Source organism: Equus asinus, chromosome 2 (genome assembly GCF_041296235.1).
Source record: "Equus asinus isolate D_3611 breed Donkey chromosome 2, EquAss-T2T_v2, whole genome shotgun sequence".
Taxonomy (NCBI): domain Eukaryota; kingdom Metazoa; phylum Chordata; class Mammalia; order Perissodactyla; family Equidae; genus Equus; species Equus asinus.
In genome coordinates this window covers 2,554,392-2,580,802 of record NC_091791.1, presented here as the reverse complement: position 1 = coordinate 2,580,802, position 26,411 = coordinate 2,554,392, and the positions used below count along the sequence as shown (strand labels likewise).

Sequence of the window (26,411 nt, the reverse complement as noted above, 5' to 3'; positions counted from 1 at the left end):
CCATGCGCATGTGTGTTTGGTTCAGGATACAGAGTCTCTTTTTATAGGTCCCATAAATAGCATTCTGGGCTCCGCCTTTCAATAGGTAATGATTCATTCTGAGAGGAGGCCAGGAGAAGAAATGCCATTCACAGTCCCTTTCTGACCCTAACTGCACAAGAACAGACACTCACCCGGAGCTCAGCAGCCTCCTCCTCCTGATCCCCACCATGAAGTGCACAGGATGAAGCCCCTGCTGCCTTTGAACCCTCTCTCTCATCTCCCCATCCTCCATCCAGCAGGTCCCACAGATCCTCATCCTCAAACCCTATCCGCTTATCCAGCAGACCTCATAGACCCTTACCCTGAACCCCATCCCTCCCTCCAGCAGACCCCGTGACTCCCATCCTGAACCCCATCTCACCATCCATCATGTTTTATAGACCCTCATCATGAACCCCCGTCCCTCCACCCCAGCTGCCTAGAGAATCCTTTGCCTGATCCTAGTGTGGGGCTGGAACCTGAAGAGACTCAGAGCAATGTTGTAGGGCAGTGAAGGGTGTCCCCTGAGATCCCGTCTTGCAGGGCCGCAGATGTGAGAATGGCCACAGTCACCCAGATCCACAAAGCTACCAGGGAAGAGGTGAGAATGACTTGAAAACATCCTTCAATAGAAAATTACTGAAATTAGTCAAGTGGACAGACCACTCCTGCTCTCTCTGTCGCCAGGAAGGATGTTTAACTGCTGGGGTCTGAAGTGGTTCTCACTGGTTGCTTTATTCCAAGGCAGTTCGAATATGTAGCAGTGCAAGGCATTATGCCCTCTCCAGCCAAGCCGCGTGCAGGGGCTGGAAGCTAAATGGGTGCTGCACATGCGTCTGTCTTTCTACAATGGCTTTACTAAGATATAATTCACATACCGTAAACTGACCATTTGAAGTGTACAGGTCAGTGGTTTTTACCAGACTCACAGAGTTGTGCAACCATCACCACAACCAAATTTAGAGTATTTTGTCACGCCAAGAAGAAATCCCATACCCCTTAGCAATCACTTCCCTTTTCTACCCAACTCCCTTCACCCTAGGAAACCTCTAATCTTTCTGTCTCTAGGGATTTGCCTATTATAGGAGTTTTATATTTATAGAATCACACAACACATGGTTTTTGTGACTGGTGTCTTTCACTTGGCATCATTTTCAAAGTTCATCCACGTTGTAGCAGGTGTCAATACTTCGTTTCTTGCTGCTCACTAATGCTCCATTGTATAGTAGATACCCTTGATTCAACTTACGCATCCACCAGTTGATGAACATTCCGGTTGTCTCCACTTTTTGGCTATTATAAATAATGCTACTGTGAACATTTGTGCACAAGTTTTTGTGTGGACAGATGTTTTTATTTTTCTAGACTATATGCCCAGAAATGGAATTGCTGGATCCTATGGTAATTCTATGCTGAACTATTTGAGGACCCGCCAGACTATTTTCCAGAGCAGCTGCACGTTTTACATTCCCACTAGCAGCGTATGAAGGTTCCAGTTTCTCCACATCTTCACCAATACCCTTCCTTGTCCATCTTTTTATTTTAGCCACCTAGAGGATATCTCATTGTGGTTTTGATTTTGTATTTCTGATGACTAATGATGTGAAGCATCTTATTTTCATTGTGCTTATTGGCCATTGATACAACTTCCTTGGAGGAATGTCTATTCACATCTTGTCCACTTATCAAATGAGTTATTTATCTTGCACATATACTTTTACAAGTCCTAATGAATTTTTAACAAACTTCATAGTTCTACAACACATGGAAAATGTCAGATACACACACATAATTAATGCAAGTCTGATGGCTTGCGTAGTAAGCGCAAGCTCCTCTCTGTTAGACCGCGGGCTTCTTAGCAAAGTCTACAGATCCTCCTCCAGGAAGAAGACCACATCCTCAGTGAGCGTGACATTACAACAGAAAGATGCCTGAATCGCCACAAGCACCCTTGCTGTCCCTCCCTCAGCCACTGTCCATGACACGCCCTCCACCATTCACACCATAGATCCTCCTTCTGTTTTTTTTCCCCAGATGCTGCCTTGAGAGAAATGAACATAATAAAAATTATAGCTTATTTGATAAAATTGTAAGGACATTTGAGCTCAGTTTGGGATCTGTTCAGTGCGAGGTGGTTATTAAACTTACAAGTGCAACTGTCATGCACACATTTGGACACACAAATCTGGAGTCAGGCAGTGGTCCAAGCTGGCACAGAAATTTGGGGGCAACGACGTCGAGGTGGTAATTTAGCCATGAGACCAGATGATTTCATTGGAAGTCGTACCAGTTAGGCCAGGCGGCTGTGCTGGAGAAGCAGAGTGTGGACTGAGAAGGAAGGAACCAACGACCGAGCCCGGGTTAGCGTGGTATTTAGAGGATGGGGGGATGGCAGGAGCCCTAGGGCACCGAGAAGGTCACCTAGGAAAGTGGGATTAGCCAGGCAGGTGTGTGAGCTGGAGGCAAATCAAACAAAGATACGTTATTAACTCTATCAAATGCTGATAAAAGGTCAGTAATGGGAGGACCGAATGCACCATTTGGATTTAGAAACATGCAAGTGTCGGTTATCTCGATAAGAGCAATTTCAGTGGAGCGGAGGAGCCAAAGTCAGCTTGGACTGAGTTCAAAAGAAAAGAGGAGGAGAGAAGTTGAAACCAGCAAGTGTTGACAGCTGATTTGGAGGGATTTTAAGGAAAGGGGGAAGCAGACTGATGCTACAGGAAGAAGCAGGGTCAGAGCAAACTCCAGATCTGCCTTCCCAAGTCTGCTTTGCTCAGACGTCCCCTGTTTGATGAATGGCATTTCCATCTGTTCAGTTGCTCAGGACAAATATTTGATGCCACCTTTGACTCTGTCTTTCTCTCACCTGCAAGCATTCTGCCAACCAGCCTGCTGAGTGAACCTTTAGGTTGGACCCAAAATCAGCTCCCTGCCCAGCCCCACCGCTATCTGCTCGTCGAAGCCTCCAGCACCTCCTGCCCGTGTCACTGTGATAGCTCCCTCCCTGCTTGACTGTCCACAACAGAATAAATTGACTTAATAAAGACTGCACAGGGCCTTTAAAGGTCTTACAAAGACCCGCACGGGTGATGCAAGAACATTAGACCATGGAGATATTCACTGGAGGCTGCGCCTGGCAGCTCTGGTTGTGGTCCACCCTGACCTCAGAAGGTGCCCAGCTCCTGTTCATCTGGACGCATGGCTCTGCTTTGCAGACTCATGGCTCATTAGAAATGGGGAGCACCTCAGGGATGGCCTCACCCTGACTTCTCATTTCACTGCTGAGCAAAGCAATGCCAGAGAGAGAAGTGGATTGACCAAGATCTCAGAGCTCTTTAGAATTGGAGCCCCAGGGTGAAGTCCCTTTCCTGCCATGAGCCTTAGCATCACCATGCTCTTTTGGCTCTGGGGCTATTCCTGGCTCCCCGTACACCCCTGATCCACTTAGGGCCTGGTACTTGGACCTCCCTAGAGCTTTTCCTTTCACAGTGGATCTGCTGGTGTTTTCTTCTTACATCTAGAGGTTGCCTCTTTATTCAGCGGACACTCACTGAACACCCACCATGTACTGGATGGTTCTGTGGGCTGAGCCCAGTCATGGTACCCCATTTCTCAGCACAGTCTTCATCAACGACTCCACCCTGGTCCTGTGTTTGGCTAGCCAGCATCATCGCCCGATGACAGGAGAACGGTGGTCTCAAGGGCAAGAAAATCTTGCAAGGGAGCCTGGAAGAATGACCTAGAGTCTGAGGTCTCCTTCTCCCAGCCAACATCTCTATTCTTGTGAATCAAAGGGGTCCCTTTTACAAAAGCCACTGTTTCAGAAGCCATTTGTTTAAACACTGGATGCCACCCAGGCCCTGAACATACACTTGTCGAGAAATGTCACAGCTGTGAGAACTGCAGAAAGGTCCTCATGACCCTAACACCGAAGCTTTAATTATTATTATGACTTTTAGAGCGGTCAGGTCACAAAACGAACCACACTCCATCTATTCTTTATGTCATTGCCCTAACTTGGTGCCCAGGGCAGCACATTCCACCCAGCCATCAGCCACGTGCCCCACCATGTTCCTGAAGTGCTCGCCTTTCCCATTCAGGCCAACGGCCTCTTCCTGCGACCCCTAAGACTCTCTGCCTCGGGGCTGCCTGGCTGAGGAGTGGTCTTGTCCTAGGCGCCAGCTGGACAGAAATGCAAGAAATCAGAGCCTTCAAGAGCTGCCCTCAACCAAACTCAGGTGGGAGTTGATGAAAAAGAACCTAGCTTCTTCCCTTCTTGAGCAGAACACTCTGAAGAATGTGCTAGACCTTCTGCCGAGTCACAAGCAGGACTGAGTGCCCCCGTTGCCATGGAGTGTCAACCCTACAGAGGCTCCCTCTCTTCAACCCCTGCTCGTGTCGAATGTCCATCTCAGAGTCTGCCTCTGGGGCCACCCAACCCGAGATAGCACTCCAGGTCAGGTCCACCCTCGGCCATCTCTCAGCAACACTGACTGACCCCCAAGAGGGCTGATGGAGCGGGAGCTGACCTTGTCCTTTGGAAGCACCTCCTCTGATTGATGGCATGGGCATCCGCCTGAGAGGAGCAATCGCCTTTCCTGCTCATGACAGAATACTCGGAACTTAGTCTGGAGCTGAGAACACAGTAGGGACTCAGGAAAAGTGGGGTGGCTGCTTGATTTAGCAGGTGGGGGATGGAATGAAAGAGTTTATTTAAGAAAATTCAGATTTTCTCTACACACCATGCTGCTGAAGAGTCGACTACCTTAAGCAGACATGAGCAGGCTGTCCCTGCCATCTCAGCAGATGCAACATCTCAACTAAAAAAAGGCAACAGAGGCTCTGCACAGCCCTTCTTCAGGCTCAGACAGAGTTTGAACTTGAGCGACCCTGAGAGCGGCCGCCCCCTGGCTCCATGTGTCACTGAAAGCCCAGTGTCTGCGAGTCCCTGGACTAGAGTTGGCCTTTCCAGGGAAGGTAAACACACACGGCGTCCTTTTCAGCACTTAGAAGCACGTTCCGGTCTTTGGTTACTGCTGTCATTTCAGTTCTTCCTTGAAAAGCCTCAGACCTAAGTTTTCCTTCCACGTGAGCAAATTACCAAACTACGTATATCCACAGTCAAAACTTGAAAGCATTAATTGCTGCTTGCTCTCCTGGTTCTACTTGACCTTGGTTTTCATGAGTATGTGTGAGTGTGCTCGCTCACTCACACACACTGGTGGCCGGTTTAGAGCGAGCAGCAAAAAGCTGTGTCCTCCCCCTCCTCTTCAAATCCTTGCAGGAAAGTAAGCACAGTCAGCCCAGCAAACGAGAACGCAGGAGCAGAAGACGGCACTCTACGCTCACTCATAGAGTAATCCAGACACCAGCCTTTACCCAGTGAAGAGGGCTCTGCTTCTGGACGGAACTTGCACCGCTGAGCGCCCGGAATGAACGCCGTATGTGAGCACTGCTGCTGGCGGGCAGAGCCGCTGTGAGAGAATGAGGCAGTGCACGGTTATCGTGTGGTTAAGCGAGATGGTAAAGTCGATGGGAGGTGGGGGGCAGGGGATAACCAAGTCAACTGAAATGCAATCAGCGCCTCCTGCCCACACACCCCACAGTCAGCCACCAGAGCCTACACGGCCCCACGTGATCCTTTTAGAGACAGTCCACCTAAAACCACTGCACCCTGGCCATCCAGGGCGGCCTGCGATCGTGAAGAAGAAGAAAACAGCAAGTGCTAAAAGTCGGACGCAGCCTGGAGTACACAGGCTGATCCTGTCACTCACAGATTGCCTACACCAAGGGGAATGTTGGCAGGGTTTTCAGAGGTTCACCTGAGGCAGAGGGATTATGGGCAGTGGTAATTTTCTCACTTATGCTCCTGGATGGTTTTCTAAGTGTTTTAAGTCAGCATTTATGACCTTAATAATAATATCAATCTACAAATGATAGAACAAAAAGGAAAACCACAGCCAGAAGAGATGACTTCGGTTCCCCAACTGCTGAGCTCGAGGCCCTTGTCACCAGGACTTTGTCACAGCTGTAAAGGGACAAATAGTCCAAGTCGTCCCCAAAGCTGTTCCAATCCTGTGGATGCATTTCCTGCTGTAACAGGAATCAGAGCCGGGGCTGGAGCCTGAGTTGAGTGCAGGCAGAGCGGGGGCTGAGCTGCAAAGGGAACTGCTGAAATGTGAGGACCCCATGTGGGCTGAGCAGGAAGCCTCTGAGACGCCCACTGCATGGGGGCTGATGCCCGCACCCCTAACACTGCTGCACCGACCCCACCCCCCCCACCCCCCACTGAGGGGTGTACACGTGTGTGTGAGAGAGAGAGAGAGAGAGAGAGACAGAGGAAGAATATGTGTGTGTGAGCAAGATGGTCACACAGACAGACGTGTGCGTGTGTGTGTGTATGGGGAGTTGGGGGGTGGGGAGAGACTCAGAACCCCGCTTTCTGACTCAGAGAGTTTGAGTCCCTGGATTGGAAAGTGGCATTCACTGATCAGTTATTTTTACCCTCAAAGAACTCCTTATAACTGTTGAAAAGGAAAACTTTAAACATTTGTCAACCTAACAGCATCAATTCCAAATCAGTTTGCTGGAAGGCAGTGGCACCTCTGGTGTGTTCTTCCTCATTTCAAGGCCCCTTTTGGCAGCTCCCATGCAAACCCTAAGAAACAGCGGGAGAGAAACCACACTTTGTGCCTGCCTGGACCCAGCCTGTTGCCCTCGGACCCAGGGCACAGCAGTTCCTTCTGGTATGAGCCCCCATCAGGGACATAGCTTGAAAAGTAGGCATCCAGGACAGCTACCAGCTAGGGGCCTGCAGATGGGCTGGATTTTGGCTCCTAGAATCTCGTCCATTTCCCCAGGCCGTGATAGACCCCATTCTTCATCTCTGATGGTCCGGGGCTCCACCCCTTTGAACTCACAACTGGCCACTTGCCCATTGGGGGTCCTTCTAGTATCTCCTCCCTCCAGAGAATGAGGGTAGGGGCTGCTCCTCACCTCCTCCCGAAGCCCTTCCACATGGGCTGCCACAGTCTCATACACAGAACCCACCTCTCTTTCCTCTCCTTCCTTCCACCAAGATGTGCTGAGAACCTGAGGGCAAGTCTGCACCAAGCAGTAGAGAGAAAAAGCAGACAAGAAAATGCTCTCATCTTCAACAGGCTCAGTTAGGTAAAGTGGGCAGACGGTGACAGGAGTGTGCAGTACCATGTCTGGGTGCCCTGAGAGCAGGTGGACAGACTGGCTGGGGGCTCCCAGAAAGGCATGCCGATTATTCCACAGCAGCCCCATTTACTGAACAGCATCTATACAGGTGCAACGGAGATTTAACAATCACGAGAAGCCTATGAACACCTTTGTACCAGCGAGTCTGAAAATTCAGAAGAAATAGACAAATTCCTAGGGAGGAGAAATTTTCCAATTGATTCAGGAAAATAAAGAAAACTTAAATAGTCATGTGGTTAGAAAATATATTAAATTATTACTTAAAGATCCTCCAACAGAGAAAAAAATACAAAGCCGAATAGACTCATAGGAGAGTTCTGCCAATTCTTCAAGAAACAGATCACTCGCGTCTTACAGAAATTCTTTCAGAATAAAAGAAAAGATAGTCTTCAACTTATTCTCTGAGGCCAGGACACAAAAATTCACATATCGTCTGATTCCATTTATATGAAATTTCCGGAATAGACAAATCCATAAGGAGAGAAGGCAGATTAGAGGTTGCCCAGGGGCTGGGGGAGGGTGCAGTGGAAGTGACTGATTAATAGTTTTGGGGTTTTCTTTTGGGTGATGAAAATGTTCTAGAACTAGATGGTGGTGTTGGTTGTGCCACACTCAATGTACTAAATGACACTGAATTGCACACTGAAAAATGGCTAATGGTTAATTAAATGTCATGTGAATTTTCATTCAACTAAAAAATGTGCGCATCAGACTTACTCAGGAAATAAGAAGAAAAACTTTTGGAAGTTGTCCATGGGAGGTGGTTCTGAGCATGGATCCTGCTGGAATCTTAAATCCAGCACAAAGGAGCAGGGCTCCAAGGCCCGGGTCTGGGCAAGCGGGAACCCCTCTAGTCTGGGCTCCCCAGGGCTTCCTGGAGCCTCCTGTCGTGTTACTGTCACTTCCCGCTGCCGTGGCCGCCCTGCAGTCGCTCGGTGGATTTGGAACTCAAATGGACCAGAGAGGCTGCCCATGCAGGAGGCCTGGACTGGGACAGTGGGCCAGCCAAGACTGCCGCAGACCAGGGAGAGCCCTCGTATGTATCTTGCCGGCGCTGACCGCTGACCTGACCCGAGATGAGAGCAGAAACTTTTCTGGGGCTGGGCGTAGTAGGCAGGGCTGTGTCGGGGTCTGGACCATTTTGTCAGCTCCCTTCCAGAAGATCAGGAAGTGTTTCCATCCTGAAGCGATAGGCTTCTCTTCACCTGGCCATGGCGTTTACCCCTTGTGCTTGGCGGTGCGGGATCCAGCCCACACTGCAGCACAGGGCAATACTGGGCGTCTTCCAGCCCCATTTGGACTAAGTCCCCTGGCTTGGATGATACAGGACAATTTGTGAACGCCATGGTCCTTCTAAGGGTCTGTGCCGCTAATTCTTTTGTTATCAGCAAGAGAGCATTGCCATTTTCTCTCCAGCAAAAAGCAAATGAGATGTAGCTGATGACACTTCCTGTGGCTAGATGTGGAATCACGAGTACCACTGGTCCCCAAGTAAGACGGTGCTGCTGAGCACAGAGAACTGAGCACAGAGTGGAAACATTAATACCTTCCAGAGGAAATGTACCGTATAATGATCTGGGCTATTTCTTTAAGTCAATAGGACTGTATTTACATGGCCGATAACAGGATAAAACCACATTGACTTTATGTTGTACAAACAGGGAAAGGACTATTTTATGAAGCGATGTGACTTTATCAATCCGCCCAATTCGGCCAGGGGAGGTCACTGCGCTTCCTGCAGCTGCTGGGTCTCCCGCTCCACAGATAACTCTCTGAGCAGCTGCGATGTGCACGTGGCGTTGCTGTCGCGCTGATTCCGGCTCAGAGACAGTACCGTGTGCCCTGCCCCGTGGACACTCAGCATGGGAGATGAAGTGGAAATTTATGAACAGTTCGCTCTCAGATGTGTGGCAGGTGAGGCCAGGCACAGGGTAGAAGTTTCAAGGCTAGAAGGGTTTAGTGGACCAGAGGGGTCAAGGTGTGCAGCACGGACAAGATCAGCGCTCAAGTGGACTTCCAAAAATGGGGATGTAAATAGAGGAAAAGGAAAGGCCATGGAAAAGGGGGCAGGTGGAAAGCAGAACCGTTAAAATTTAGGTTGCAGCTCTAACACATGCCCTCTTCCTTTCCGAGGGGTCCTCCCAAGTGTATCCTTTTATGGCCCTTTTCACATGAAGATGATCCTGCAGCCCATCCCTAGAGGGGCCCTACCCCTCCAAGAGAAGGTGCCAGAGAGAGCCTGAGACCCAAGGTACAAAGGCAGGCGCTCCTTCCACCATCACTGTACCTGGAGTAACAGAGAGCAGGAAAAGGACGAGGGTCCTACCAATGGTGTCCACCCAAGACAGCAGGGTGCCCCTCCTGGCAGCAGAAGCAGCTGGTCAGCTGAATACCCCCGCTGAGAGCCACGGTCCATGGCCCAGGGGTCAGCTCTGGAGAGATGCTACATTGCCCTCCTCACTCCCACTTCTTTCGTCCGGCTAGATTCCAGCAAGATGAGTTCATGGACTGACACTAAACTCAAGGTCAAGCCTTCACACCTCAGTCCCCATGGTGCCCTGCTGGCCACGGGGCATTGGGGAAGTCACAGTCTTTGTGTGTCTATCTCATGACGGACCACCCACGGGGCCCCCAGGCCCTCTACCTCCCTGGGTGACAGAGCAGAGCATCACATTTCTCATTCTGAACCAAATACTTTAAGAACACACAGTGCCCATGTGTGCGATGCAGCAATATTCTACTAGAAGGAGTCAGGAGGGAAAACACTGTGGATGAAATTGTGATCAGGTGTTGACCGTCTATACAGAAGATAAATATCCACCAAGAATGTTTACAACTGAAATGTTGGCCCCGGGGGAATGTTCAGCACACAGTCCGTTGCTGACCGCCGCTGGAACAACAGGTCCTCCAGATGGGAACATGGCCTGTGTATCAGAGTTCAGGAAGTCTCACCTAGCCCTGGAACCCCCAGGAGACACACTTGGGTGGTGAATTGAATCTTGGACCTTGTTCATAACCTAGGTTCGAGCACAGCCATTCTGTCCATGCTGAGAGCAAATCCTGACTTTTCTCCCACATTCTCCCCTTGCCTGCCCTTCCTCTCCTCTGTGTCCAGCCCACCTCAGAACAACCCGGGGCCCTTCACCTTCTGCTGCTCCAGTGACCTCAGTGCTGCAGTCAGAGACCACTCAGGCCAGCTCCAATTGGAGGCCTCCACCACCACTCTGCTCTCTATAGATCCCGCCCCGGCTCTGCCCGCTGCCTTCCAAGCCAGGAGAGAAAATGCACTTTGCAACAGCTGTCCTCAGCCAGGCTCAGGGGCCAGCCTTCCTCTTCATGCCTCAGTTTCTACTATGTTCCAGACGGCTCATGTTGCCAGAAATCTGGCTGCTGGAAAGGCTGTTACTAGGATGGAGTCCGGGGAGGTGCAGATGCCCCACTGTAGGAAATGCAACTTACAATGAGGCACAAGAGCTTTCCCTACATCTTACTTAATGCTGCTCTTCTGGCACTTTCCAAATCCCTAAAATCAATTCCATTCACACCCGTATGAGAACTTGCCTCCATCACACAGCTGGAATTCAGAGAGGGGGTCACCCCACACCTGCCTCTTCCCGTTGGGACCCAGCACACAGAGCACCAGAGCTATTTTTTTCTTCCTCATTGTTTTTATTGTGGTAAAATAGACATAACTAAAGTTTATCATTTTAACTATTTTTAAGTGCACAGCTCAGTGGCATTAAGTACATTCGCATTGTCGTGCAGCCATCACCACTATCCATCTCCAGAACTGTTTCATTTTCCCAGGTTGGAACTATGTCCCCGTAGTTAGTAAACATGAACTCCCTTTCCCCTCCCCCAAGCCCCGGGCAAACACCATCCTACTTCACCTGATGTCCTCAAGGTTCATCCGTGTTCATCCATGATGTAGCACTGTCAGAATTCACTTCGTTTATAAGGCTGAATAATACCCCAGCATATGGATAGATCACGTTTTGCTTATCAGTTCTTCAGCTGATGGATGCTTGGGTTGTTCCTACATTCTAGCTACTGCAATTGATGCCCTACGAACTTGGGGGTACCAACATCTCTTCAAGACCCTGTTTTCAATCATTTGGGGTACATACCCAGGAGCTGAATTGCTGAGCCGTATGGTAATCCTCTATTTAACTATTTGAGGACCCGTTTTACTGTTTTCCATAGCTGGAGCTACTTAGAAGACCAGTGTTCTTGTGGGGATGCCGGTTCAAGCAGCTTCCACATGGTCTCTGGGAAGTTTAACCACCAAAAGCAAAATGCCAGCCCCCTCCCCGACTCAGGCCATTGAAGAAACACAGGTCTGCAAACTCCTAAATATGCACAGGCTTCCTTGTGGCCTTGATCTTGTTTATGCACCAAAGGGATCTGTTTGAGAGTTAAGACCAAAGCAGCTGAGCCTGAAGACTCTTCCTGATGTGCCCCTGGACCAGCCATCTCCAGCGAGTGCACGTCAGGGTACCTCATCCCCTCCTGCATCCTCAACCAGATGCCACTCTCACTGCCTCTCATGGTCACTGGCCGCGGATACTGTTTCCATTGGTGCTTTTATCACAGATTAAATGAAATGGCCCAGCCCAGGAAGGAGCCAGCTGCTCCTGTTACAGTGAGCGTGCTAAGACAATGCTCTAGCTTGTGGCTATAGCAACATGATCTAATGCAGCAACCAAGCCTCCTTAGAGGATGTTTTCCATTAAAGCAGCAACCAACGCGTGGCTTTTTCCTGCTTCCTCTGTCCGCAGACCAACCTACTTTTCTCACAGTCCTTCCAGGGCCTCTTCTAAAAAGTGGACCCCACTAGAAGACCACCAAAACCCACGCAGGAATTGTACCATGTGCAATGGCATGAGCATGGTCCTGCCAAACGTTCTGTGCCTGCGCTGGGCACAGATTCTTGATTCAGCCCCTCAGTGCAGCAGGAACTGAGCCCCTTTCGGGGGCCCCCCTGGCCACAGAGATGAATTTAGGCAAAGTCCCCCCAACACAGGCAGTCTGGCCAGTGTCGATCATCAGGTCATGGATTTTAGCACAATGGCTCAACCCCCAACGGTGAACTATGGTTGGCAGGAGGGATTGGTGGCGGTGCGTAAGATAGCAATGCAGGGCCCTCGGAAAGGGGGGGCTGAGTGCCAGCTTCACTCTGCTCCCACTCGTGTGGGACTTAGGTAGGGCAGTCTCCACTAAGAGTTGGCCTCCCTCTGCCTCCCACCTTTAAGGAATGCAATTGGTTGTGTGGGGTCCAAGAGCCTTTTCAAGGTGAAAGTTTTGGATTCCAGGAAATTCCAATCTTACTAGGATGCAGCAGCTGAGACATGACCATGCCTTTGAAGTCCTTTGAAGTCCTTCACAGTGCAGCCTCGTTCTCTGTTGAGCTCCCACATTAGACGTCCCAATTCACACTGAGCTTATGAGTGATGTTGGGAGCCAGGTTCCATGTCAGTTAACACTGCTGAGAACACCTTGGGTGTGTAGATAGTTTCCCCTTTTTGTGACCTTGTTTGTTAGGACTGGGATGGGTGGGGTGGGTGTAGGATGGACGTCTTCAGAGCAGGCGTGTCATCTCTTCTCTCTCTTGTAGAGAACACCCAGAGTGTCCCAGCCAACACCCTGCTGTGTTACCAGCTGTGACTCACTCCGCAGAGTTAAGGGAAGAAGGTTTCGCCCCATGGGTGGGGAATCAACAATTCCTTTACAGAAAAACTTGGTTTGAGATCTCCATCAGAAGAGTGGGTGCCAGGGAGAAGTTGGGTCTGTCAACCTAGAGCTCCAGGGAGAATGAGACCTCAAGACAAAGCTGGGATTAGTTATTAGCCAGGAGGAGGGCACGTGGGACCGTGGGGAGAGGGGACGTCTAGGGACAAGCCACAGCACTCCCTGGCTTCAGAGATCTGTGCCAAGATCCCCCATCCCCTGAAGGGACATCAGCAGGAGAGGAAAGTGCTTCCAGAAGGAAGAAGGGGACAATGGTGCTTGGCATTTCAAGAAACAGCCCAGACGTCCACCAGCAGCAGAACCGATGATGCATCGTGTGGATTCACAGGAAGAAACAATGCTGTCGCAAAGTGGCCATGATTGCACGACAGTTACAGCACCAGCGGGGCGACTCAAAAAATTACAGCATTTTGAGCAAAAAAGGCGATCACAGAAGAACGCATGAACTATGATTACATTTATGTGAAAGTCAAAAAAAACCTAAACTGCGTGAGACGTTGTTTGGAGATAATACATGTACGTAAACATGTTTTTAAACAATGGCAGAGAAAGGACTGGCCCATACTGAGGAGGTAGGTAACGAACAGGGTAATCAGATGTCGAGGTTCCCAGGAGCATTAGGAATAAGGCAACGTCTACTTTCTGAGGCTCAGAGGGAGGCGTTTGGGGGTCTGTTGTATCAGCGTTCTTTATCCTCGGCATAAACACATACACGCTTTTGTGTGCAGGATGGATTTCCAGTTTTTCTTTTCAAAGAAAGAGTGAATTGGAGCTAACAGTGCAGACGGCTAATGTAGCTAAAGTGCTAGGCGTTTCTCAGGGAAGGTAGGAGGAATGGAGCAGCCAGGGGTAGGAAAATGTCAAAGAAGGACCTTTTCTAGGTGGGCAATCTAGAGTATACATACTTGCTGACAGGAAGGAGTCTCAGTGGGAGCGATTCCCAGCAGCCATTGCATCCCAATGGTAGGACCTGAAGTTAGCGAGCTCCGCACCTTACATACCTACGTGGAGTGATGCCACCGCCCCTCCGTAGCTAGCATCCTTAATCTCAGTTCACTTGTGGACAGCAAACTAGACAGTCTTTTTTTTGTTTCATTGAGTCCAATATTTTTTCTACTAAAAACAGCTCAATCCCTCCATTAGAAACACCTATGTCTTTCTCACAGAAGCCAGCTGAGTCTCAGGCACTTTGGGGTGTAAGTAATTATGTTGTTACAGTATTTTTGTCTCTGAAAATCTCTAAAATGTTAATATGTATTATGACATTTTTGATTATAGTGGAGGAGGAAACAATTCCTGGATAAAAAGAGAAAAGACTTCATCCCCAAGTGGCTGGGTTATGGCTGTGATAGAACCTGTCTGAGCATCCGCTGAGCTCACTGATGAGGTGAGCCGAGAGCCACGCAAGAGCCTGCGTGGTAGGATTCTGGCTCGGGGACCTTCCTGACTTGTCGTGTAGCTTGGCTGGTAAGTTCCTGATAGAAAAAAGAATAGTCACTTCCCAGCTGTTCTGTGGCAGGACAGAATGTCAAAGTTAAACCATTAAATAGTTGTGGAAGCAGAAGAGCAGGTGGTAAACGGTTTTGGGGGCAGATGGCACTTGCTAATAGCTGTATGCAGTAGCAATTCGCTCCGCCAGAGACCATAACTATCACCCATATTTTAGCTTTTTCATCTGAATGCTTACGAAACGGTGGGCAAGGTTTAAAAATAGCTACCATCATTCTTAGAAAAAGAATCTCTTCATTTATTTCATCAAATAGGGGCAGACACTGGAGCTGTGCTGGTGTTTCTCCTCCGGAATGTGGGCACCAGCCTCACACGCCGGCAGAAAGTCTGAGGTGAGCAGTTGTGAGTGAACAGGTAAGGAGGACGCAGCCCTGGAGAGGGCTGCGAAGGCAATTCTCTTCTCTCGGACAAGTCCTGCGTGTCTTTCCGTCTCGCCTGATAAATGTCATGTTCTCCTTAAAAACTAAGAAAGAAATGGCATGCGAGATATGTTTTTACCTAGAATGTCTTCCTTCTTTAACCTGAAGGTCTAAGATTTAAAGGAACAGTTGGAAATGAGGCAAACTGGTTTTAGCGGAAAGCTGCTTGAAGAAGATGAATAGGACGGTGCCCCCCTGTGCTCTCTGTCCTGCGCCTGCTCGCTCCCAGCTTTCACAGCCCACGTTTAAGGGGCCAGCGGCTGCCATCATCCGGAAAGGGAAGCGGTAGGTATCTCCAGGTAAACCCTCTGCACCACCTACCCTTCCCTCTACCTCGTCTCTGATTCGGGGCAGATATGTGAGAAATAGCATTAGAAATTATGGGAACAGGAGAACAGGTTGTTATTCAACCTATCGATGTACAATATGAAGAATAGACACTAGTCCAGGAAACTGCTGAAGAATTCAGTGTGCAGAGCCAGCAGTTTCAACAGATGTAATGAGAGTGCCCCGGGCATCTCATGCAGGCTGGACAAGGATAGGCAGACTCAGCGCCACCAGCAGATGACTTAGAGGCTAGGGGAGGGGGCAGGGACAGCCAGCAAACAGAGCAACGTGAGCAGGAGGCCAAAGAGATCCCCTAGGTCAGCACGGGTCCTTTGGGAGCCCAAGAGCAAGGATTAACTTTGGTAAACAAATAGTCCACCCTTGTCTCCACAGGCCTGGATTCTCAGAAAGTACTCAAGGGAAATTCTGTAAAAGTTTCATCATGGGCGCGGCCAGTCTGACGCGGGTACCTTCCTCATGTGCCGACAACACTGTGAAAGAGAAAACCCAGTTTGTGATTGAATCTGGAACTGGTTGTGGGTTCTTTCAATCTGATGTCTTATTTGAAACTCTGAATCATGTTAAAGGCATAACGAAGTATAACTCTTATGGCTGCTTGTTCTAGCACTGAGCCTGTTTCCTTCAGGATCCTTCAGTTCCTGGACCACTAGCTCTCCCGGGCGAGCTTATTCATACACCAATCTAAGATGTCACAGTTTGTGAAGTGGAATTCTAGACTATAAACCAGGGTTTCTCAACAGAGGCACTATGCACATTTTGGGTCGGAGAAGTCTCTACCATGGCAGGCTGTCTGGGGCATCGCACAGTGTGTGGCAGAATCCCTGGTCTCTGCCCACTAGATCCCAGTAGCAATCCCCCCCAAAACTCTCCAGCTGTTGCCAAATATCCCCTGGGGGCAAAACTGCCCCAGTTGAGAACCGTAAAGCTAAGCTGTGTAGCGCTGCGAAGTTTATCTGGCTTATATTATGAAGCAGAGGGTTTAAATTAAGTAGTCTAGCTCATTTATCTAAAATGGGAATTAATTATCTTCTAAATAAAAACAGGATTATTTGTGTGTAGTTAGATTAAAGTTCATGCTTTTACAAAATCAATTTGAGTATGGAGCAGACTTCACAGAGAGGCACATTTTTATTGGTCTATAAAAACCTGTTTTGCTGTCGATGCCATTCTCTCTCTTCTGCCACACTCCTCCCACCTAGCCCTCGACGGGCCTTGCATTTTATGCTGAACGCCCCCCATCCCCCAAGTCCACCTCTTTTAAGGTATGTCAGGAGTTTCCCAGCAGAATGCATGGACCTCCCCTAAGAACACCCATCAGAACAGTCACCTCTTCAGTCTCATTGATCCTATGGGGCTACTGACATTGTTAAAAAAAAAAAAAAAAAAAAAAAAAAGCCTGATAGCCAAAGGGTCTACCTTCAGTCTCCTTCAAGCCTTGGTTCTCAGAAAGTACTCAAGGGAAATTCTTTAAATGTTTTCATCATAGGCATGGCCAGTCCCACTCAAATACCTTCTGCTAAAGCCAAGAGGAGTTAGCCAGGACAATGACCCTACTAAGTGAACATATCTCCCAAAGAACTCATTTACCAGGGGCACCCCTGGGTGGAACCACATTCACCATTGACGCCTTGATTGACAGAAGACCTCAGACACCACCCATTGGGCTGGGTCATTGGTCCAGACCCAGCTCTCTGCCTGTATTTCAACTTCAACCTGGGGCCTCTACTAGAAATCAAAAGAATCCATGCCAATACTGTAAAGGCAATTTTGGAAGCTACCTTTGAGTCCTGCCCCTTCATCTTTTTGACAGCCCATTTTGGCAGTTATCTATAAGACAGATAATGTTGACGCTTGTCTTTTTCTAACTGAATGCACATTATGGCAAATTTGATTATAGAGCCTTATAAAATGCAAACATGGAAAGATGCCTAATTATTATATCACTTTATAAATCATACAAGAGACATGAAAAGTGAAGCCACCCGTGGGGTACATGGTTTTTGGCTCTTTCTAAGATTATTTTTCTCCAAAAACAGTAAATCATCCTTAATAAATGCCAGTGGACTGATGGATTTTAACCAAAATCTTGACACAGCTGTAAACTATGTTCCACACAAGAGATTATCTATGTGTTTTATTTATTTCCCCATCACACCCTACATGCACGTTCACTAACATGCTGAAAGAGGAATAAGATTTTGTTCTTGAGAAGACAGTGCTCTACTGATCAACTAATTTCTTAAGGCAATAGAGAAATACAGAAGTCAAAGGTCTGGTGTTGAGGAGACCACATTAGATTTACCAGAAACAAGTAATCAAAAATCCTCCCCAAACTGGAAAGAGATGAAACTAGGTTACTTCCCTTTGTACCATGAGCTCATCTCTCTCTATATACACGTATGTATACACCTCGCAATCTAGTGATGACTCCTATCGCTTATAGTCTAGCAATTAATAAGATTAATACTAGAATTCTAGTATTAATTCTGGTATAGAATTTCTATTCAAGTCTTATTATATTGTGACCAGGGAACCAGGCAAAGAAAGGGTTACTGAGGATCTGATCAATGATTAGCATGGTCTATCAAATGTTTTTCTGACAAGAAGAAACTATGTGTCCTGTTTTGCAGAAGTCGACATCCCGTTTTGCAGTGTTACATCCCGTTTTGCAGTGTTGCTGTCTTCAAGAGAAACTTGTGCATTTGCAGCAAGACACCTGCAAAATGTCCCAGTACCAAGCGTCTGAAAGTTACCTTAAACTCACAGTATCTTAAATCCTCCTCCTCGGGGAGGGTCCAAGCAGCCTTTTTCAGATCCTGTGCTGTATGCAGTAGCATCTTTACCTGTTACACATGCGCCTTAAATGAACACAGAATTGGTACACAGTTGTTACAAATAAACCTGTTATCCTCTGCTCTCTTGTGTGTAAAGTCTCGGCTGGCACTGAGCTCAGGGAGACTGCATTGGGAGCTATCCCCACTGCTCTCCATGTGTTTGTGCAAGCAATAAACCTTTTCTTCACCTACTTCTGCCTCAGTTGTGCTTTTCAGCTCTACAATCACCAGGCGATTAACCCATTGAGTTCGGTTACAATATCACATGAAACACTAAAACTAAAGAGTACTAGCTCACAAGATTTGAGTACTTACTATATGTCATTCCAAATTAATGTTGCTCTTGCTTCATTTGAGGAAAGGAGCTAAACGTGGGTTCACAAAGATGGCGCCCAAACACATGGCTTGCTGGTTACAGGTAACAGACAGACATGTACAGCTCTGAACACACATAGTCACAACCAATCCAGAACCCGGGGGCTTCGATCTCCCCTCTGAGACCCACATCACACATCTTGGCTCTGCTCAGGATGCCAGGATGTCTACCAGCCCTGCCTCCACCTTGAGGACTTTTCAGAAGAGTACGCCAACCACACTTATGGACTCAAATACCTTTGTGGTCATCCACACCTCTCGTACTCATCCCAGGGCTTCAGTGGCTTCCACAGAGGTCCTGCCATGGTGGGTAGGACCCCATCCCACATGTTCAGAAAAGGCCCAGCTGTTGAGCCCAGGTGGGATGGCTTAGTGAGAGCTGTACTGTTTTGTGTTTTATTAACTTAGATGCTTAACTGATTTCTAACATGCTGCCTTTGCTTTCTTCCATGCCTCATGTAAGAAAAGTCCAGACTTCTCAGCGTCCTTGCCCTATTGGTCACTACTTCATTCTCCCTAAAGAGTTAGTAAAGGGAAGTCTCATTTCCTCAAACAGAAACTTTAAACTTTGCTTTATGGCAGAAAATGCCCGAGTTGACCTAACAAGACTTTGTTCAATGGAACTGAGGTCCGTTTGTGTAGCTTGAAGATGAGCAAAACCTGTATAACCCCAACCAAACGTCCCTCCCCGGAGCCAGGCCTGGATCCACACAGCACATGAACCCGGAGACTGAGGACCTGAAGGCAGGCTCGTTCCTGCCTTGTTCGCTCAAGGCTTTGAGAGACCATGCTCTGTGCTTACCAGAGAAAGGAGTGGTCCTCAGGGGTATTTTGATGGGTGCCAACGTCAGGAAGTGGCAGGGCTGCACACTGGATGGTGATGGGCCCCCAAGTACCTCAGGGTCCATGGAGACCATGGCTGTGGCAGCGGCTGCGATGGCAATGGTGGGGCTGCTGCTGACGGGCTTAAGGCTGTTGTGGCCGCCACCTGCAGAAGAGGAACAGGGAGGTCAGCATGGGGACGCCCAGTGTCCTCAGGAGACAGATGCCATTTCCTTATGCTACATACCAGTACCCAGAAAACAAAAGTGGTGCTAACCCCCTTTGCTGGAAGCACATGCTGTGTGCCACTATCCCAGAAATAAATGGGATGCGTTTGTAATCTATCAACATGTCAGTTGTGCACAGAGCACACACACACCTCTGTGTGATGTTTAGTGAGTCACAAAGCTTACAGTCGAAGCTCACAGCTTACGTGTGCACCTTAAAGAGAAGCAACTTTGCTACAGTCACATGAGTTACATACGTACAGATGAGAGCTGATGGTGAAAGTGGGCAACTACTGGGAGCAGAGGCTGCTGAGGGCCCAGGGAGTGGCACATAAGGAATGTGGGAGGTGGGTGCAGAGGAAGGGGCAGCTAGGGGCCAGGGCAGAGAGGGGTTTCCAGAGCCCATGAGGCTCAGCTTGTCCCTGAGCAGTCAGGCTGGCCATCTGACGGGCCGTTGCAGTGGAGAAACTCAACATCCGTCTCGGCTTGGGTAGCTCCTTGTGAGGAGATGGGCTTCAAACTTGGAAGCCAGCTTGTCCTTTCTGGCCTTAGGAAGAATTTGAAAGTTTGCTTCTGTATATGCCTTTTCTGTAAAGCGGGTTTTTTTATGGAATCCTCAGCCCCTCAAATAACTGTGGTTTCTAAGAAATATTTTGTAGATACCTTCTTATATTGATGGTGGAGGCCTCGTTTGGCCAGTGCTGGAAAGCAATTTGGAAGTATGTTCTAAAGACCTCGACATAGTTCACAACTTCTGATCTGGCGTTTCCCTTCCTGTAATTCGTCCATGAGTCCAGTGCCTTAAGATAAAGGTTTATAGTGGGAAACTAGAAATATTAACAAAAGGTGAACGGTCATATAAACGATGGTGCATCCACTCAGTGAGGGTTAAACAGCCAGTGGAATCACATCAAAGAACATGCAGCGCCATGGGGGCAGCTCACAGTATGTTCGGTAAATAAGCACGTTACAGAACCACTCTAATGTCAACACTCTATAGTCACTCAGTCAGCAAATCTTTATGTGGTTGACCAGACACCAAGCATGTTCTAGCTCCTAGGGACAGAGCAGTGAATCAAAGAGACAAGGCCAGCCTTGGGGGACTGTAGCCCCAGGTGGCGAAGACACACGGATGCACTTTTCGTGTCTATTTGCTTTGTGTTATAGGTTGATAGGCACAAGGGAGAAAAGCGATGCAGGGGAGGGGACTGACATCTGGGAGGCGGGTTTCACCTCTAAATGGGGTTGTCAGGAAGGTCTTCACTGGGAAGGGGTACGTGGGTGACGGCCTGCAGGAGGCAAGGACAGGAGCCACTCAGGCCAGGGAGGAGTAGAGGAAGCACAAAGGCCCCGAGATTGATGCCTACTTAGTGTGCTCCAGAAGCTGCAAGGAGACGGGGAGGCCAGGGGGACGGGAGAGGGGCAGAGAGGGAAATGCGGGCGGGGTGGGGAGGGTGGCCGAGGTATGATGATGACTCGGGTTTTCACTCTGAGTGAGCCAGGCCACGAGGTGCGTGGAGCGGAGGAGGATGCTCTGACTTCCATTTCCATGTCCTCATCCTGGCCACTTTATTGGAAACAGAGAGGCAGGGGGTAGGCTAGTTCTGGACGCACTCAGTGCCAGATCCTATGGAGTCTCTCTTCGTTTCTGTCTTCATATTTTCCACATTCCCTATGATGGCCAAATACGATCTTAAAAATTTAATCTAATTTTTATAGAGCAGTTTTAGGTTTACAGAAAAAATGAGGAGAAAATACTGAGAGTTCCCATACTCTCGCAATGCCATTCCTCACCCGACTGCCCCGTTATTACCGTCCTGCACCCAGGGCCATGTTTGTTAACGATTGATGAACCAACACTGACACATTATTGTTAACGAAAGGCCATAGTTCACATTACGGTTCACAGTGTTGTACATTCTGTGGGCTTTGCCAAACTCATAAGTCCTGTATCCGCCACTCACTGTCACAGTGTCACAGCCCTAACCATCCTCTGTGCTCATCTCCACCGTACCCCTGAAACCACTGATCTTTCCACTGTCTCCATAGTTATGCCTTTTCCAGAATGTCATATAATTGCAACCATACGTGAAGTAGCCTTTTCAGACTGGCTTCTTCCACTTAGCAATATGTACTTAAAGTTTCTCTGTGTCTTTTCACAGCAAGATAGTCCATTTCTTTTTATCACTGAATAATATTCCATTGTCTGGATGTACTACAGCTTATCTATTCATCTACTTGGTGAACGGTTGCTTCCAAGCGTTTACAGTTATGAAAAAAGCTGCTATAAACATTTGTGTGTGTGTTTTGTCTGGACACAAGTTCTCAGCTCATTTGGGTAAATCCCAAGGAGTGCGACTGCTGGATCATATGGTGAGACTACATTTAGCTTTGTAAGAAACTGCTAGACTGTCTCTCAAAGTGGCTGCACCATTTTGCGTTCCCACCAGCAATAAATGAGCGTTCCTTTTGCTCCTCATCCTCTTTAGCATTTGGTGTCAGTGTACTAGATTTTGGCCATTCGAACAGGTGTATAGTGGTATCTTGTTGTCACATACAGATTTAAAGTAAAAAAAAAAAAAAAACTATTCAAAAAGTATCATCCTACTTAATAATAAAAACACATTACAGAATACTTATAAAATGGACTAAATAAGTGGTAAAAATGCCCCTTTGGTCTCCCCAGCTGGACACCGTTGCCCTTTTGTTAAGCAGTGACCTGGCAGTTTTCTGGTGCCCGGTCTGGCTGTGTTGATAATGCAGCACCATTACTCTGCATGGGCACAGCTTTCTCAGGAGGCGTTTCAAATGATCACTGCCCTTATCATTAAATGGCCTTCCCTAGCCCAATTACCAATCAGAGCCTGGTATTCCAGGCAATGGACCAGCCACGCAAATTTGCCGTATTCATACAACCAGCCCCCATCATAATAGCTGTAGCCTATTATAAATAAACGTGACACACACAACTGTGTGCAAAAGAAGTTACTTTCTGCATTTATTGCCCTAAGATACATATTCAGGGTCAAAACAGTGTGAGCATTTCAGGGTGTGCAGGTGTCAGTTTAATGAGGTAATTTTGTGAACGTCAACACGCCGTAAAGCCCCATGCAAAAGTTTCTTATTAAATTTGGCTTTTCTCCCTCAGCATCTCCACATTGATACTATTTCACCGCAGGTGTTTTCACGGGAATTTAACCACTTCTCTGCCCTGTTCAGAGACAGAGCCGCTGGTGTGCTGAAGAGAATTGCTATGCTTAACGTCTTTCCTCTCTAAGTAAAGAGTACTGAACCGGCCGACCTGGTGATACGCTACCTAGTGAATTTGTTTAATGAACTTGATCTACTGTTCAAACGAAGGGGACCCTTTAGCAACGGATGAGAAAGTAGCTCATGGTGTTTTCAAAGAAACAGATGCCAAGGCTGCCATGCTTCGTGGGTGGAAGCATGGGAATGCCTTTATCACCACGTGATTTTGTTGTCAAAATATGTGTCAACTAAAAGGAAAATAAGTAGACTTCATCTGCCTCTTTAAAACAAACAAACAAAAAAACCTTGGGGACCTCCCACGTGGCCTAGCGGTTAGTTTCAGCGCCCTCCACTTTGGTGGCCCAGGTTCGGTTCCCAGGCACGGACCTACACACCACTGCTAGCCACAGACAAAATAGAGGAAGACTGGCACAGACGTTAGCTCAGGGCAAATCTTGCTCAGCAAAAAGAAAAACTTGGAAAATAGTTTTTAACCCACTTTGAATTTGTGTGGTTACCTATAAAAATGCAACACTCTCCAGTTATTTCACAAAATCGACTGAATATTATCAGGGAAGATAGAAAGTTAATAACCAACATCACCAAAAGTATTGTCGTAGTTGGTGGATGAGAAAGAAAGAAGACGTCCCGGAGTCATTACCGTATGGCTTCCAGCAGGCTCCAGGCCCTCTCGAGGTGTTTCGTGTGTTCCTGTTAGAACAGGCACCTGCTGTGGGAGCAGAACCTCGCCCCAAACCTGCAGCACACTGAGAGCACGCCTGAGCACAAGAAGACATGCGTGCACATTGTAAATAAGTAGAATGCGCTTTGGGAGGCTGGTGCTCAAGAACTTTTACTGATGGTTGTGCAATAATAAAATTTGGGGCACCCAGCAGGGGAAGGAAGGCTGTTGATTATTTGGGTTTTCCTGTTTCCTTCCTGCCCCCTCGGCCAGGTATTTATCAAGCATCTGTATGCCAGACTGCGCACGGCGGGGGGACAGGAAAGACGATCCGACAGGAGACCCTGATGCAAACAGATAAAGGCCCGCAGGTACATGCTGCCTGTGGACGCCAGCCAGGAGGTGCACAGAGCCAGCGAGAGCCCTGGGACGCCAGCTGCTCCCTGAGAGACACCTCCCGAGCCCAGTGTTGGAAGACAAGCAGGCACTCGATCAACTGTCGACTGATAAATAATTATCAGAACTCGTTCTCCCCGAGGGCTGCAGAGAATCCCTTAGTTGAGTAAATAAACAGCGCGATAAGAGTTCCAGCCAAAAAACACTGCTAAGCCAGCTAGGAGATAAGCCAGAGATGCTATCCCATAAGGATTACTTATAAAAATCAACATTTTAAGCAAAACAGTAATTAACCATGTGCTTCCCATGAATTCTGCTGGAGGAGAGCAGGCAGGCCAGCACCAGGCACTCCATGTGCGCTAGCTCACGGCCCTTCGCTGCAGGTTTATCCTCACTGCCATGTCTGCCTCCTTCTCTGATGGCCAAACATGCAAGAGCTTCATCTGCAGGTTTCCTTCTGAGTAGACCCCTAACAGCCACACGAAGAGAACTTCTATCATCCCTGTTTGCAGCTGAAGAGAACGGGACTCAGAGAGGTTTAAGAAACTTCCCAAAGGTCCCTGGAGAATGATAGCACCTGAACCCTAACATCAGGTTCCTCTGCAGGGCTAGTGCTGGGGCCCCACCTGGCTGGACGCCTGTCCCTCCCTCCCTCGTCTGAGACACCTGGGCAGACTCGAGCTTCTGGAAGACTCTCTCCTTGGCACCACCAGAGCCCACCCTGGGGCTGTATGCACAGGGGGCCTTGGTGATGGCCGGTGCAATGACTTATCTGAACCTCTGTGGGCCTCAGCGGCATACGGGGACAGGTGGTTTCTGCATGAGCCTCTGTGCTCACAGGCACATTGACTACTGGCACCCTCCCAGAGCCTGCCTCCAAAATCAGAGCCTGCATTTTGCATTTTCCAGGATTCAACAGAGAGGACGGAAGGAAAAGGCTAGTGGCCATGGGAGCTGGGACAGTGGCACAAGAGGGGCTCTAGAACCACCCAGCATAGGCTGACCATGCTCATCCTGGCGCTGCACATGTTCAGGGGAGCCTGCTCAGGGGTTGCACGATGCGACCTGTTCTCACTACGTCTCGATTTTCTCTTCCTCTCCAGGCATGCACTGGGAGAGATCCCGCTCCCTGCCCAGAGGATCTCAGTCACAGCCTGTGTTCTGCAGAAAAAGAGCAGAGGCAGGAAGTGCTGCAGAGGACCCTCACCCCTGGTCCAGGTCAGACCCTCGGCCCTCGTCCAGGCCAGACCCTTGCCCCTCATCCAGGCCTCTGGCCCCCTCCAGGAGGGATGCTCAGCCTGGAAGGGCTGCTCTGGTATCAGAGAGTCACCAGACAGTAAGAGGGGAATTATAACTGCCAGTGGGTTGCAGAGGAGATAAAATGCTACACATTTAACTTCTGCATCTTTACAAGAGAACAGGATGAAGGACTCAGCATGTCATTTCTGCCTCTGAGGATGCCCATGCAGAGGGGAAGACCTCAGGTCTCAAAGTTGGCAGAGGGTGTTGAGTAAACACTGGGATGGCTGGCGAGAGTCTTGTGCTGAGGAGAGAAGCTAATCTGACAATCACCAGCTGCTGTGTCTCTGTGCAGAGCCACATATTCAAAAAAATAAACAACCATTAGTTTGTTATGTCTATTTAGCAAATGATTTCAGCTCCGGTGGAAATCCTTCAGGCGATCTATCTACCAACTGTAATTATTCCTGCAAAATGACTGTTTGGTGAAGACAGTGACGTTAGGCACGTGAGCAGGTGCAACAGGTTTCAGGGGAGGCACGTTGGGGTCTCTAACGGGCGCCTGTGGCCTGACAGGCAACGGGCAGAGGGGAGAGCTGTGGAGACGGGGCCAAGAGCACAGGTTCTTATTCCTTCCCATCCTCTGAGAGCGGCATGCAGACACACAGCTCCCAGGAAGGAGGAATCGTCAGCACTTGACCCATTCCTTTTAAGAAGACGTGATGGGTTTTGTGTGTCTCAGTGACAGGCCGGCAAACCACCCCCTGCATGTGTGTGCATTGTTCATAACGAGGTGATCTTTATTTTTATTAGCTTTTCTTGGTGTTTGTCCTTCTGGCTGTTTTCTGAGAGAGACACTCAGTTCCTGGCAGAGTTGAAGTTTTCCACATGCTGAGGAAGAAACCCGCAAGCTGGGCAGGATGATCACCAAGCTCCACGGACCCTCTCAGCAAACTGGCCAAGTCATCAAGATCGGGCCCTCTGGATGTGAACTGCTCAAGGAACCTGCCACACTTGTCTTCTCTGCCACCTGGGGCAGTGCAGGACCCCGATGCTGAGGGAGTGTCCATTTGCCCAGAACCCCACACGGGGTGGGGTGGATGGCCCTGGCAACTGCTCTGGCTCCATATCCCAGCCCAGTCTGTGAACTGCATGTCCAATCACGGGTGAAGGTGGCCCACTCAGCCCACGTCCATACCAACACAAGGCTCTCCTAGGCTACCGCCTGGGCCTCCTGGGAGAGTGTGGATGCCAGCTCCAGACCTCAGCAGGCTGGGCAACCAGTAGTGCAACCTGGAGAAGGTCACAGAAGCTC

At 48.7% G+C, this 26,411-nt stretch overlaps 1 protein-coding gene across 1 annotated transcript in view; it reads right to left on the bottom strand.

The window, feature by feature from the left end:
• TCERG1L (transcription elongation regulator 1 like) overlaps positions 1 to 26,411 on the bottom strand; it is a 223,160-nt gene that overhangs the window by 158,355 nt on the left and 38,394 nt on the right. The window contains exon 4 of the mRNA XM_070504502.1: positions 19,284 to 19,469. Within this exon, the coding sequence (XP_070360603.1) occupies positions 19,284 to 19,469 (186 nt within the window). The remainder of the gene's footprint in view (positions 1 to 19,283; positions 19,470 to 26,411) is intronic.